Source organism: Telmatherina bonti (assembly GCF_933228915.1).
Source record: "Telmatherina bonti genome assembly, chromosome: 2".
NCBI lineage: Eukaryota > Metazoa > Chordata > Actinopteri > Atheriniformes > Telmatherinidae > Telmatherina > Telmatherina bonti.
Genome location: NC_136620.1, coordinates 15,844,025 through 15,859,783, shown reverse-complemented (window position 1 = coordinate 15,859,783; position 15,759 = coordinate 15,844,025). Strand labels below are relative to the sequence as shown.

Sequence of the window (15,759 nt, the reverse complement as noted above, 5' to 3'; positions counted from 1 at the left end):
CAAGTTGTTTTCAGCCGGACGTTTTACTGGTCCCATTTTAAAGCTATCCAGGGTGGGTCACGGCAAAGCCAGCCATGCATGGAAACAACGAATGTTCTCTTATTCTTCTTTTGAACACATCCTGTAAAGTTAATCTGATGGTGTTATGTTATTTTAATACAAATGTAATAAAGCTAACGTTTGCACTTTGTTGTTGCTAACAGATGATATAATTATGCTTTCAAATTGTGACAACAGGTCTGCTTTGAGCCGGATGATGGTGAATGTGGTGGATCCAGTATCAATGTTGCAGTTTTTATACTCAAAAGGTAAAAGTGGGACAGCAACAGTCATGGTTTTTCTATTCCAGTTGTCTTTGGAGTTTGTTTTCTGAAAGAATTTCTACTGAGGGAAGGAATTTCAGAATCGCAAACTCCAAGCAGTAGTCATTATTTCTTTATAAAATGTCTTTCTAACATATTCTGTGTCCACTAAGTTAGTAGTGCAACTTGGACACTAGTGGCATGTTGTTTTATAGATGAGTACATTAAAAGGTGGGGTTGTTCATGAAAAGTTGTGTCAGTATGTGTAGTTCATTAATCATGATCACCAGAATTGTTTCTTGTAGTTTTATATTCCAGTGTAATTGTTTAAAAAATGGAGATACCAATTTTCCAGAGTTGTTGCAGCGTGAAAACCAAATACCTGCTAATGATGTCGCCTACTATCTGATGCTCAGAATTATGAGACAACTGGAATGCACCATAACTGTATGTGCATGCAGATGCATCTGTGTGTGAGAGACGTTATGTGGGTGTTACGTCAGAGGAAAGAGCCACCAGACGCAGAGAGATCAGACACAGAGCCACAAAGTCAGTGGTGTGGCAGCAAAATGCTACGACATGTAGAGCTGATGCGTCCAAATCATGCTCAAACCTCTATCTGTTTTTTTTATTCTTTCTTCCATTATGGACAGGACTGATGAAGGAGGGCAATCCGTCAGATACCAGACTCTCCTTCGCCTTTATACCTTCAGGGTTTTCCCCAGTTTTACTTTTTCAGTTGCACTGAACTTCCAATGCCCAAAGAGAAAAACACAACAAATGAGAATATTCCTGAATATTCTGGTATCAGTGAGGTGTGTTGAGAAGGTTGTTTGTGTTTGTTCCGCCCACTCTGCCCATCTTCTGGCTTGGCAGGACTGAAAATGCTGCACTTACAGTTAGATCCATGTTAAATGATTGAGAATGTAAGATAAATATGTGGTTTGGAGCAAAGAAACAGATAATGTCAACTCCCACCAGCAGTGCATCCTTTCCGTTACCTCCTCCTGTTTTCCCTTTGGCCTTTCCTTTGGCAGGCAGGAATGAGCAAAGAGGAAACAAATGAAGGGGCAGAGGTAGAGAGGCCAGTTCACAGCTTGATGTAGATCATGTGGGTGTTTCACAAATATAACCCAGAAAACTCTGATAATGGTGTAATGGTGGAAAGAGGGAAACCGAGGGTGAGCAGTGTTTGTTTAAGAGGTGCTGAGAGTAGCAGAAACGCAGCGGTCAGAGTCAGGCCAGGTCATTTAATCAAATACTCAACGACACAGTGAATCTAAAATCCTTTAAATATAAAAAGTTCAAAACAAATTATGTCAATTTAGAATAATTTTCCTCCAAACTTAAAGTTAACTGGAAACTAACAAGATAAATTAAACTCACTGATTAAAACAGTAAAGTGGTCCCCGACCATCCATCCATCCATCCATCCTCTGCTGCTTACGTAAGGTTAAAGGGGCAGAGCAGCCCAGACTTCTCTTTTCCTGCCCACTTCCTCCAGCCCTTCCAGGAGAATTTCTGAGGATTTCCCAGGTCAGCCAAGAAACATAGTCTGTCCAGCTCGTCCTGGGCCTTATATGGGGTCTCCTCCCAGTGGTACACACCCAGAACAACTTACAGAGGAGCTGTCCAGGACACATCGTAATCAGATGCCTGAGCCACCTAATCTAGCTCCTCTGGGTGAGGAAGAACAGCAGTTCTACTTTGAGCCCTTTTTCTCATCTCAGAGAGAACCCAGCCATCTCCTCCTTTCAGTCCTTACTCACAGCTGACTATAAGTATGGGTAGAAACATACATGGACCAGTAAATCAAGTTAATCACCCCAACTGTGGGTTCAATCACCTGTATTTACCAAAAGACCCCAAGAAGAATGGTCTCAGCTAGCTGCTGAAAGCTAATGGGGATCCCAGTGAGAGGTGGAGATTGCGGCCATGACGCCAACAGAACCACATCGTTTTCAAAAATTAGAGACCCAAATCTACGGCCAGCAGATACCTTGTGGCTGATCATAGAAATTCAGTCCATAAAATTAAGAACAAAACTGGTGACAAAGGGCAGCCTTGGTGGAGTCCAACCCTCACCTATAACAGACACAACTTATAATGTAATGTGGACCCAGCTCTGGCACCTGTCATACAAGAGCTCAGGTACCTCCATACTTACACAGGACCCCTAAAGAAAATGGTCTAACACCTTGTCCAGTCCACACAGCACCTGTAGACTGATGGTTGAACCCCTATAAATGTAGATCACATCCTGCTGAATATTTCTTCCCTGTATGATACAGTACTATGAAACAATATAACTTTTCACTGGATCCAGGTTCTACAAAGTACTTTACCAAGTATTTTCTATTAGTGTCTTGCTCAAGGGGCACTCCAGGACATGGAGGTGTTGGAAAGCAAACCATGAAAAAGGACAATCAATCTCCAATGGTTCTTTATCTGGAATACAATTAACTGTGTTGTGTCTGTAAAAGTAACAAGGATGCATTATTTGGGAATTATCTTCATCTTCATTTTCATCTTCATGCCGCTTATCCGGGGTCGGGTCGCGGGGGCAGCAGCCTAAGCAGGGAAGGCCAGACTTCCCTCTCCCCAGCCACATTTGCCAACTCTGCGGGGGGGATCCCGAGGCGTTCCCAGGCCAGCCGAGAGATAGAATCCCTCCAGCGTGTCCTGGGTCTTCCCCGGGGTCTCCTCCCAGAGGGACGTGCCTGGAACACCTCACCAGGGAGGCGTCCAGGAGGCATCCTGACCAGATGCCCGAGCCACCTCAACTGGTTCCTCTCGATGCGGCGGAGCAGCGGCTCTACTCTGAGCCCCTCCCGGATGACCGAGCTGGGAATTAGAACTATATAAATAAAGTTGACCTGAACTGTACATTTCATTTCCCCACTAAACCAGCTCAAAGTCGTGTGAAAGAAATGCTGGCTGTGGTGTTGAAATGTGGGATTCTTTGACCCAGCTGATAGTCTGAGCGAAACTCTCCCTTCTCTGCCCTCTCATTATGTTTCCTTTCTGTAATCAGTACTTGGGGATTGTGTCATACTTGGCAGCAGCTCAAACATCTGAATCTCCATCAGAGTGATTCTGAAGTACTGCAAACTTCCTCCTACCTGCCCTTTCTTTGTCTTTGTTTAAGAGAAGAGTCAGTTTGGACTATCATCAGTTTTGTAGACAATAAAGTCAACCTGTACGGAGAGTTTTCTCTGTTGCCGGAATCAGGGACTACTTTTCCAAGCTTCTTTTGTTTTCCAGTAAACTGACACCACAGACAAGACCGAGCATGCTGTCTCCCTGAATGCTTCCACCTGTAACGGCTGACAAAATGCTCCTGAGCCCTGGAGGTCATTGGAACCTAAAACAGATCTAACTTGTTGGATTGACTCATCTGGGCTGATAAATCAACATGAGGAAAGTCAACACAGTCTCACAGCAGATCAGGACACTGTTACAGAAGCACAGATCACCAGAAAATAAAGACGATGACCAGAATTCAGCTCCTGTCTGACCTGTGGTTTAAAACCATTCAGTAACTAAATACAGAAAGCTGAGAAGACAGAACCAGACAAATATTATTTAGCTACTAAAAATTCTGATATTGACAATAAGATTAAAAAATAATTAATCAATCACATATTGACTGATTTGGATTGAGATATTGTCAGAGGATCTGTTGACGTTGAACAGTTTAAGCCGAATGTTCAGTAATCAATAACTGCTCACAGGACAGAATAAGCATTGTTCACGATCCTTCATCCTTCTGACGTCGGATCATTAAGTGATTCTTGTCTTGTTTGACTTGTATTGATTAGGGACTCGGTTCAGTTTGTGTTCACACTGCACTGTTTTTCTGACTAGTTCTGACTCTGATGGCAAACTGGACTTTATCGTGTATGTTCGTGGAGCCGCTGTTGTCCTGCAGGGTCGAGGTTGAGAAACCACGTCACCACTTTTTCAGTAACAGTTCACAATAATGGCACAAGTTAAATACTTATTAAATCACAACTCATGATGACCTAATGCATAAATTAATAAAGACTTTATAACAAATTCCCGCTGTTCATCACTAATGTTGAGCTCGATGTTCATTCATGTAAGTACTTGATCCCTATTTGATCATCAATTGATGAACATTAGTTCACTGTTAATTAATGCGTATGTTGACAAATTAGCCAGTTTAGATAAAAAAATATCTAATTTAATTCGCTGCTACTGATTTTTTTTTCATTTTTAATTAATGCAAGACACACTCACAGAAGTTCACTTGGGTTAACACAGATATGTAAAAGCACTTGGAGTGACTCTTAGGGTTGTAAAATCCTTATTATTGCAGTATATTTAACAAAGATATGACACTTATACATGGAAATGTTTTATATCAAATACATAGAAGCTTTAGAAACAACAAAACAAAAAAAAAAAATCTACAATCAACCTTCAATAATAGTCACTCCAAGTGCTTTTACATATCCATGTTCACCCAAGTGAACTTCTTTGAGTGTGTCTTGCATAAATAAAACTAAATAAAACAAAAAAATGAAAAAAAAAAAACCCCTGTGTTTTGGAGACAAAATGTGATACGATGACTACAAAAGAAGAAACCTTGAATAAAAGGAAACGTGCAGAAAAACAAAGGGCCACCTCTCTGCAGAGCCACTAAAGCACATGCTGCTGGCGCTTCTCTGTCTGCACTTGTAAAGGATTTCGTCTTATTGTCCAGCAACATTCATCAAGGCTGAAAGAAGGATTCATAATCAAGAGGAAGGAGGTTGAAAGTATTAAAGCCTCTGACGCTCTTTTGTAAGCAGCATGCTGTCATCAGCTTCATGGCTCGGTTGAATGACACAATAATAACAAGCTTTGCTTTCAGCCTGAAACCCTGCCCAGCTCGGCAGTGCGATGGTGGGAAGACATTTGTTAGATGAAGTCACTTCTGTGCTGAGACAAGTCAGGACAGTAGATCGCTCTGAGTCACGCTGACACCACAACAAAAAGACAGCTGCTTCCCAGAAACATCTAAAGTAACGTCACCTGGATCCTGAAGAGACCCTGGCGGGGCTTGGACCGGTGCAGACATTCTTGAGATCTGAATAAGAAACTCTTCACAGTCAGGTTTGATTTAAAGATTCGTTAACTGATTCATGTCTCGTCTGATATCATGAGGTTTGTCATTTACCTGTATGATCTCCCTGTCACACCAGCCCTCTGTCTTCCTGCAGCAACGAGCAAGACTCTGACTTTCTCTGGACTTTCCCTCCTCAGTGATGATGACAGGCAGAAATCATTTCATTTGAAGAGAACAGACAGGAAGACATGGAACAAAGCAGTACATCCATGCAATACACACCAGCAGCCAGCATCCGACCACCAGGGGTCCACTCAGACACTAATCCCAATGTTATGTCTGTGTTTGCAATGAACTGCTGATCCCTGAAGTCTGTGAAGTTTGCACACAGACCTGCAGCCTGGATTCAGGATCTGGGATCACATCTCAGTTAGAGATCAGTGACCTGAGGGTCTTCATGTTCTCACTGTGTCACGAGTTTCTAACCATTTATTCCTGACGTTAATCTTCCAATCGGACCGGTGTAAGAACTCTCTGGTTAGGCTTTAACAGACTCATTAGATCATCTGATGCTTTGCTCATGAGTTCCTGCGATTCTTCCTGCCTCCCACTTTGGCTTCAGTCTTTAGCAAAAACCTGCCCAATGAAGGAGAGAATGTCACGACTGAAGTATCTAAAGGAAAGCCGAACAATTCGGAGGTTTCTGTAGGAACATGGTGCCAAGCTCTCTGAGGTTAGAGATAAATAACAAATAGCATCTGTTCTAGGACAACCAGGAAACCTGCTCTGTTTACCTTCCTCTAACATCTTAATGAAGACAACCTGTGGAGGTGGAGGGGTGGGTCGTCGCCCACGTCACTCATCAGCTAATTCCATTCCATCTCCCCCAAAAACATTCCTCCGTCTTATCTGTCTGTATCGTAAACAGAGGGAAATCACCCTAGTGCACGGGGGGATTCAGGGAGTCAGAGGTCACAGCTCTCCTGAACGGCATCCCCACTGCTGGCCGGGGCTGGCGGACAGGAGGGGGTGTTTGTCTCCTACACAGAGCTGATTAAAAACAGGCTGGCTCTGCTGCATGCCTGCCTTGACCTGGAGCCATGAACCATCTGATAACAGCATGTTGTGGCCTTACGGCTGTCTGAGCTCAGTTTGAGTCCAAATTTATACTCCGACACTGTAACACTGTGAACAGATAATATGAAGAAATCTCACTAAAAACAGCAGCAATATTACAGTTTCTCTGTGTTTTAACCCTGATATTTCAAAGCTAACAGCACAGACCAGATGGAGACCACCAAGAAAAAGATTATGAACTTCAAAATATATTTACTGCACTGCTTTGCACAAAAAAGGGATTTTTCTCAAATAAATAGACAATTAATCTCTTTTATATACTGCTTAGTCCAAGTGAAGGTACCTGAAGCCTGTCCCAGCGATCATCAAAGATAGGCAGAGTTCATCCTGGATGGGACGCCAGTCACATTAGAGTTCAGATTATTACGATTAACAATTAAAGTTAAAACAGTTTCAACAATTAAAACTCCACCAGGTCACTAACACACTATCACCTGTATCAGGGACATCCAGAGTCAATCCTCAAGGGCCGCCATCCTGCAGGTTTTTAATGTTTCCTTTGATAGCACACCAGAATCCAATAAAAGGGCTCAATCAGCAATGAATATGAGGAGAGCTATTTGATTTGACACATTTTCATCATGAAAAAGATTTTTTATCACTAATTTGTTGTTAAAATGGCCAATATTATGACCCAGATATGATGATAAAGCCACTTCCTGTCAAACGTTCCACAAATCAGCTTGTTTCAAATGATGATAATGTCCAATCAGGAGCAGCCAAAAAGCAACGAATGAACAGAGTTCAGTCTGAAAGGAACAAAAACAAGGGGTTTCTACTGCTGGAATAAAGCCAAGCAGCAATTTTTAATTCACATGGCGCCAAAAAACAAGCCAAGCTGGATTTGGTTCTTTGGCTTAAATTATTTTTTATTGCAAAAGAAAAAAAAAAAACTATGTTAACATGTAGTTTGCTCAAATGCCACTATTTTTTTTTCTTCTGAAAGCAACAATGTGAGAGAATGACATGCGCATGAGAAAGGTTTGCTGTTAATCTGCTTTATTTTTACAAACTACTGTTTGTAATGAATCCTGTTTTCTTGTTTTGGTTGGCCTTTTCTCAACTATGTCAATTGATACATTAATTTCACATAATTTTATACTCATAATCTGACAACTGAGCCTATCCTGAAAAAAAAAAAGGTTAAAAGTTGACGGGGATTAAAACAACAAACTACATGAACAAACTACAGCATCTGGTTCTGCACAGAAAGAACTGTCATTTCTTACTGCATTCAAGGTCAGGAAAAAGGTTAGAAAAGAAATCCGAAGCATCATCCTTTCATGTCACATTCATCTTGTTTTCAGTCTGACTTTACTTGCTGCAAGTCAGAACAAAGCTGAGAAACTCTTGCAGAACTTTGAAGAATTTTAATAATTCTGAAAAACGGGAGTTTTTTTTTTTTTTTTTTTTTTTTTTATGGAAACAAAATAATTTGATGTTTGAAAAATACAGTAACTATAAAAATATGATCTGTTAAACTCACAAAAACCCCCACCTCTGTCTATTTTATTATTTTATTTATTTCCATATGAGTAAACATGAAAAGTCCCACTTTGAATCTTTGGGAATTCTCACACATGATGCGTTGGAAAATCCAAACAACTGTAAACCAAGAAAAGTGTAACTCAGTGAACACCATTCAGTCCTGATAAGGAATTACTTATCAGAATACTGCAAACACTTTGGATGAAAGTGAAACCTCAGAGATGAACTGTGTCCTCTGACCGTTGAGCTGACAGATGTCAGACATGACATATGATGTGCTCCTCCAGACTGAGCTCATCTGCTGAGTAGACTGAATCAGAGCGGAACGCTGCCTCCTCCAGCTGTTATCTGCAGCCCAGACGCCGCTCTCACTCTGACTCAGAGGTTTACACATTACAAAATCTCCACTCAGAGCGCTGGTAAACCAGGCCGTCATCACAATCTGTGTCTCAGTGATATTTGTTTAAAAAAAAAAAAACAAAAAAAAAAAACCTTTTTACAATGAAGGCGTTAAAGGACCTGAAAAATTGTTGGGAAAACACCGGTAGCAACCATCCTATACAAACTGCAAATAATGTAATATCATTTTGTGAACGATTAAAGTTCTGATACTATTGGCTGGTTGTTGGCCTGGCATGAAGAGTCATTTAAAAAAATAATTGCAGCAAATGAAACATAAATAAGACTGAATTTCTGAGAAATGCATAAATATATGCATAAACGCAAAAAAGTTTTCTCATAAAAAGTATTAAAAAATCATTACTTTGAATTTATTACTTTTAAATGACCAAGATTCTTACGTTATTGGCTTTATTTGAAAATGGCCAAATTTAAAATGACAAAACTGATTGTTATTCTCTTTAAAATGAATGAATGAATGAATGAATGAATGAATGAATGAATGAATTTGCTCATTCATTCATTGAGGTTAAATACAAAAAACTGATAAATCCCAGTAGGAAACAGAAAAAAAAAAAGAATAAAAGAAAAAAGGGAAAACCCATTATTGCTTTTATTACACGAAAAATGGACAAAATGATTTTATTATTGTCTCATTACTTTACTGGTTGGTGCAGGTAGATAAAAAACTTTATTTAATACTAAATATCATTCTAGAAGGTTTAATTGAAATAAATCTGGGAAAAAACTATTTGATAGTGTGTAAAATAATGACTGATTAGCAGAAGTCTCTACAGTATTCTAAAGTGTTTTATTTTACAATGAATAAAAAAAAATCTTGTAATTCTCCTGCAGCTGCAGATATTCAGCCACAAACACCCTGAACCATGACCATCAGAGTTCTTACTCTGAAATAATACTACTTTTTTTCACTTATGAAGTAAGAATATTCATGTTTATTGCTGTTGATGATGATGATGAAGCACATGAAACAAAACTATTGAGCTTTAAGGTTTGGGTCGTTGAATCTTCTTGAACAGAGGCGATCTAACGTGTCTCCAGTGTCTGTGCTGAGCCAGTCTGAGTGGCTCCTGGTTGAAACCTTTCACAAACAGAAAACACTGCAGATCGGGGAACTTTAATCTTCATAAAAACTTATTTTTCTTTATATCCGGTCTGAAATTTAATCGAGACAGATCAGGGAATCCGTGAAACAGATATTTCAGATAAAAACACGACGGAGGAAATCAGAAAACATCCGAAAGTGAGATCTGATTTATTCTAAAGATAACCTAAAAAGTGATAAAAATAAGCAATAATATTGCTTTGTGCTTTGCATAAGACACAGTTAGGAGTGATAAATCTCATCCCAGTTGGTCGCTGTGACCAGCAGAAGTGTCTCAGATAATGAAATACCCTCCACTACACAAGCACAATGAGATCATCTGTTAAACATGACTGTAGAGTCAGACACAGGATGAAAAACAAACAAATGAATCTTCCAAAAAGCCAGGACATGCCTTGGCTTGAAGGCCCCCAGAAAACAAAAGACATACTCAGAGGACCTTTCACCTCTGACACCACTTCCCTTCTCGGGCGTCTAGCGCCTCTCAAACCTTCCCGAAGCTCTTTTATTTTTGTGTGCTTCCAACTTGAAGCAAAAATAACTGAGCAGTGGACTGTTTCGTTGTTATTATGAATTAACATGATGACATTAAAGCTGATCTCAAATCCCCAAATCCCCCAAAACCCTGCATGACCTAAAACACTTCCAGTAATCCCACTGTTCCCATTTACAGCGAGATGTTTACCACACAAACAGAGAAACAATCCTCTTTGTCTGCAGGTATAATGCTGGGTGTTTCACCTCACAGGGTGACATTAAATATTAACCCAAGCAGTTTTTTTTCTGTGTGAAACGACCAGAACAGCCAGAGGACATACCTCATGAGGTTCTGTAAACCCTGTTTGCTGGACTTTCTCCTCAGCAGAGCGTTGGACATGTTGGCTTCTTCTTCCTACCGTCTTCCTCTTGTGGAATAAAAGAGATCACAGAAACCCCCCCGAAGATAAGCTGCCTCCTCCTTTTCTTCACTCCCTGAAAGCAGTCTTCTGTCCTGCAGCTGTGGTGAAGCTGAAGCTCTACAACAGGGTATGAAACTACTCACACACGCCGTCAAAGAGTAATTCACACACACACACACACACGTCTGTCCTCAACAATACTTGCTGGGAATGTCAGCGAAGCTCAGAGTGAGCACCTCCTCTCTCTCTCTCTCTCTCTCTCTCTCTGGGAGGCTGGGTCTTTAGTCATTACACACCCCCTTCATACACATGCACACACACCCCAACCCCCCTCCCTCTGCCCTACATGTGGTTTTCATTGACAACCTCGGAGCAACAGGGCCAGAAAGCTATCTTCTCTTTTTCTTTTTTTTTTCCCAGACTTTCTTTGCTGCCGTTCTCCAACTTATCCTGAGTCATGTGGTCTCCGCTGAGTGGGGGTGTGAGACAATAACCCCTACCCAGAAAAAAGCCACTCCTGAGTTACTGTGAGCTTCTGACTAACATGGCAGTGTCCCTTAGTCAGTGTGAGCAACCTACAGGAGGAACTGGAAGTCAGAAAAGTGCAAATAAAACAATACAAAACCCTGATTTATAATCTGTGTGAGCAGTTCCGTTTAGTCGGTTCCATGCAGAAAACACATAATCCACTCCAACCCGCCTCCAGCCCAACAAGCCGCACACCCCCACAAGCTCACATCTTTCCTATCACATCTCCACTCGGTCGCCTCACAGCTCGGTCATGGAATCTAACAGAGGCTCATAACCCCTCCACATCTGAGCACACTGAGACATCACTTGCCACCTCCTCTGGCCCGTCTGTCTCCTGCAGTCAAGTGAGAAACTGGAGAGAACCGGTGCGAGGCAGATCCAGCCCCAGAGTCCTGAAAACCTACTTGAAACAGCTTGGATTCTTCCGTTCCTTTTCAACACCAGCCTGAGCCAGAAAAGAGTTCCTGTGCTCTGGAAAACATGCTGCTTAGTTCCAGCACCAAAAAAAAAAAAAAATCCAAACATCTCATTAAACATCCAAATTAGCTGCTACAGACCAGTTGCACTGACATCTCACTCCATAATGGTCTGCAGAGACTGCTATTGGCTCACCTCAACATGTTAATGCCTTTCAGGACTCATTAAGATGAGTTTACTCATCTTAATGGACTTGGGGTTGAACACACCATCATCTTTGCAAGTTTCTGATCATTTTTCTTAAAAGGCTGCAAAAACAAAGTCAATTCCTAAAACTTAAACTTCAAGAATACTGAAACATCCTGGTTGTAACTGAGCAGCCAATGTCCTCACAAGTCAGCAAAGCTTCTCTCTTTGTACAGTTTACACACCGCCAAGCAAAATCCACATCTCGTCTTTGCCCCCCTCCTCCTAATGCCCACACTAACATATTCAACAGGCCGCTGTCGCCACAGCAACCAGCTCAACTAAGTCTTGCTCGGTGGCACATCAGACAAAAGGGTATTCTGGGAAGTGAATTGATGGTGCAGGAGGACGCTTTATGCTCAATCTTATCAAACAGAAATGCACATAAAACACAAGCCCAATACTTTGTAGTGCTCTAAAACAAAAAGATGCTGCACTCCTCCACTTCTGCGGGACAAAGTTAAGAGATTTGTCTGAAAACTGGTTCTCTTCAGAGTATTTTTTGTAATAATATAGTCAAGGTAAAACAGACTAATACATGAAACACAAAAGTATGATGTAAGTATAAGGTGATGTGAAAAAAAAAGAAGCAGGCATTGAGAAATGAGGAGGACTGTGGCTCTGAAGTGGTGGGTGGACATAAACAAAATAATGTGGTCACCAACTCTGGCCAGCAGGATATACACCACCACTCAAAGGTTTGGACACAATTTTCTTTTGGAAAGTATATCCAAACTTCTGGATACACTATTACTATTTGATGAAAAAGAATATAAGCCAAAGGACTAATTCAGAAATAACATAAAGCACTGGTGGATAAAATTGTCACGAGCTGCAATGAGAGACAAGGGTGGGGGGTGGACCAAAATGATGGACTGCAAGGTGAGAATCAGACAAATAAAGGAACCATGATCCAAGGCTAAACAGGGTAATGAAAACAGATAAACTAAATAAAAGGTTAAATTGCAAAAGTTAGAATTGAGAAAACGAAACAGGACAGAGTAGGATCTAAACCAGGCAGTATTTATACTGAGGCAGCTGTTGGCAGAAGCAGGGCTGAGAGCAGCAGCTAAAACAAGATGTAAATACTAGAAATGCACAGAGAAAAACTCTACATAATAAAACAGGAAGTCAGATTAACTGGACCAGAATGAAACCAGAATCTTCTTAACTTCTTCTGAAAAGATGACAGACTGACATATGGAAGAGAGCTAAATCCTGAACACAGAAAAAGCCAACCTGAACGCAAGAATGCCAAAAAATAGAGACAGAGAAAAATAATACAATTTATGAAACAAGAAAGTAAAAAAATAAAAAATAAAAAATAAATCTGAGACTATGACTTTGGAGGGTCCAGACACTAAAGATTTGATTGAAAAGCTGTTTGGTCATCATTATGGCAGCACTGGTGTAATGTCTAACTGCACCCAAATGCAAGACTGTGGAGGATGAGGTGAAGACAGATGAAGGTCTCTGAGACTTGTGAAAATAATGGAAACCAGTGAGTCCATATGGAGGGCCAGATCCCTGTCCAGTGCCATGGACAGGGATCTGGCTGCAGAGCTCCACTGTGGGACGGTCGGTACCGATGATGACGTTGCATGATCTCACCAAAGAACAACTGAAAACTAGGAGTCTGTCTGCAGAGGAAACTGACAACAAGCTGGAACGTGATCCCAAGAAGAAACCAGTTCACAAAAAAGAAAAAGCAAAACTCATCAAAACTGGACATGAAGGAACCAGAAAATAATATTCCATCATCATGACATACCCATCAAGTCCTTCAGGATGTTTTTCTCAGACTGAACATGTTCAAACCAACCAGTGTCACCATGAGGATGATGAACTCTTCTGCAGCTCTAATGCTGATTATTAATGAAGATTTCCCTCCAGTCCTTCTCAGTCTTTCAGTCTGGTCAAGTCTTTGCCTTAAATATGACCTGAGATGAAATGAAAGTTTAGAGTGAGGATGTCCACTTCCAGTCCTCGATTACCACCATCCTGCCTGTTTTATGGGTGTGCTGCTTCAACAAACCTGACTGACATGAATGCGTATGTTGGAGCAGGAAACATGTCAGACCTACAGGATGGTGGCCTGTTGCACTGGAACCAGATATGGCTGAAAGTGATGAACTGCTGTTGTTTATTATATATGAAAAAAGCTAATTGAATAGAAATAAAGATGCACAGCAGGATGGAACTAAAGGATTTTCATGTTAGTTTTCATTAGGATGAATTTTTCCTTCATGTTGGACAGAGTGATATTCAGCTGCAGATTCCTTCTTACAAACTGGATGATTTCTAATCTCTGGCAGAAAAACGACAGCTGAATGTCGTATGCGTAGACAGCAGGATGTCTGGTTGGAGGGAAGGATTTTTTTTGTCAAGAGAGATGTACATTTAATAAACCTGAATAAATCTTTTTAACTGATGTGGCTGGAAATGTTGGAAATGGATGATAAATCATGCTGACCTCACCAAGCAGCTATACGTCACTGAAAATAATTAGCAGCAGCCAAAGATTGAAGGTCTGTTTGTCAGAACGGACAGAAAACCTTTCACACATAGAAACAGCGGTCTTTTATCTCCTTCACCAACACTGGTGCAGCACAAATACTTCCATCCATCAGCAGGGGAACAACACTGTCAGATGGTCACAGTCTGAGCTTCTCTGTTTGCTTTTCTGTTAATAGAGGTTATCTGGTTCAGCCAGGTATCCAAAGCTTATCGCTTATCTGCAGCCGTTTGCAGGGAAAACGTCTGCATCCAGTTTCAGGGAGAACTTTCCCAGCCTTCAAGATTTTAGTATCACAAAACTGTTTTAATTAAAACTTAATCATATATTTAATTATAATATTGTTTTATCTTCTGCAATGAATATGCAACCAGGGTGAACCCAGCATTCTGCCTGCTAACTGCTAGAATAGGCTCCAGCATCCCCATATAAGAGGTATAGAATATAAATAAATGAATGGATCTTTATATCTCCTTAATGTTCTCTCTTTTATTTTGTTCTTTTTCTTAAAAGAACAAACAGTATGATTTAATTTCTCTTGCTACATGTCCTCTGTTTCACACCAGGCAGAGAACCACCTCAATGTCAAAAGTAGAAAAGAGCTATCCCAGCAGGAGAAGATGAAAACACTCGCTCTGCTTTGAGAATAAACTTGTTCGTGTCGTGCATGTTCATCACAGGGAACGCTTACAGGTATTCATAACTTGCAACTAGTCATGGATTCCAAACACTTTTATGAATGCCAGCATATTTTCTGAGATCTGAACTTTAAGAATACTTGGAGTAAAACGCTCTTTATTCACTTTCTAACATTTAGTGTGTGATTAGGTAGGAAAGTGTGACTTCACAGACGAATGCATGTCACGGTTTGTTGAGGTGTGGATCCCAGTTGCTGGACACAAAGGCAGGAGGCAGACAATTTGCAGAAACACGATTTAATCCAAAAAACTGAATGGAAGACAGGAGACAAGCTAACACAACAAACCAGCAATACAAAACTGCAACTGAGGGGTATGGATACATAGAGGGATGGATAGGGGAACTGAATCAGAAATTCAAAGCCAGGTGAGCTAATGAGCAGGAAGCAAAATGGGCAACAATACACTGGGAAGCCAGACTACAAAATAAAACAGGAAACCAAGAACTAAAGAGACAACACAAAATGTCACATCATGACATTTCAGCTGTCTCATGATACGTAGCCTTTAAATATCACAGTGTGGTGGAGGTGAGGACCCAAATGCAGGAACAGGAGCCAGAGATGCAGAATATAAAGAAGTTTTAATACAAGAACTGAACTGAAGGGAAGCAAATACAATCATGAGCTATGGACGAGGACTGGAAACAGAAACCAAGGCGTATAAATACGCAGGAACGAAAAGAGACCAGGTGAAGCTAATGAAATGGAACAAAGGCTAAACAAGAAACAAGGGAACTAAACAGGGAGAACTAAAGATAAACAAACAAGAAACCAAAAGTAAAAATAAAAAACACACATCATGACCCATTTATTTAGGATTTTTTTTTATTGGAGAATTTACTGCAAGCAGTTTTCATTAAAAAATGTTCCCATTTACACCAAATTTAAGCAGTTTTATGTTTTGCATTTGTTCCTTTACTGCACC

General features: G+C 40.6%; 1 protein-coding gene across 1 annotated transcript in view; it reads right to left on the bottom strand.

Annotated features, from left to right (window-relative positions):
- The window catches only part of lsp1a (lymphocyte specific protein 1 a), a gene marked incomplete at its 5' end in the record, with an annotated part of 40,758 nt that extends 30,355 nt beyond the window's left edge, over nucleotides 1–10,403 (bottom strand). Inside the window, one exon of the mRNA XM_079253352.1 lies at nucleotides 10,345–10,403. Within this exon, the coding sequence (XP_079109478.1) occupies nucleotides 10,345–10,403 (59 nt within the window). The remainder of the gene's footprint in view (nucleotides 1–10,344) is intronic.
- Between the last annotated feature and the right edge of the window lie 5,356 nt (nucleotides 10,404–15,759).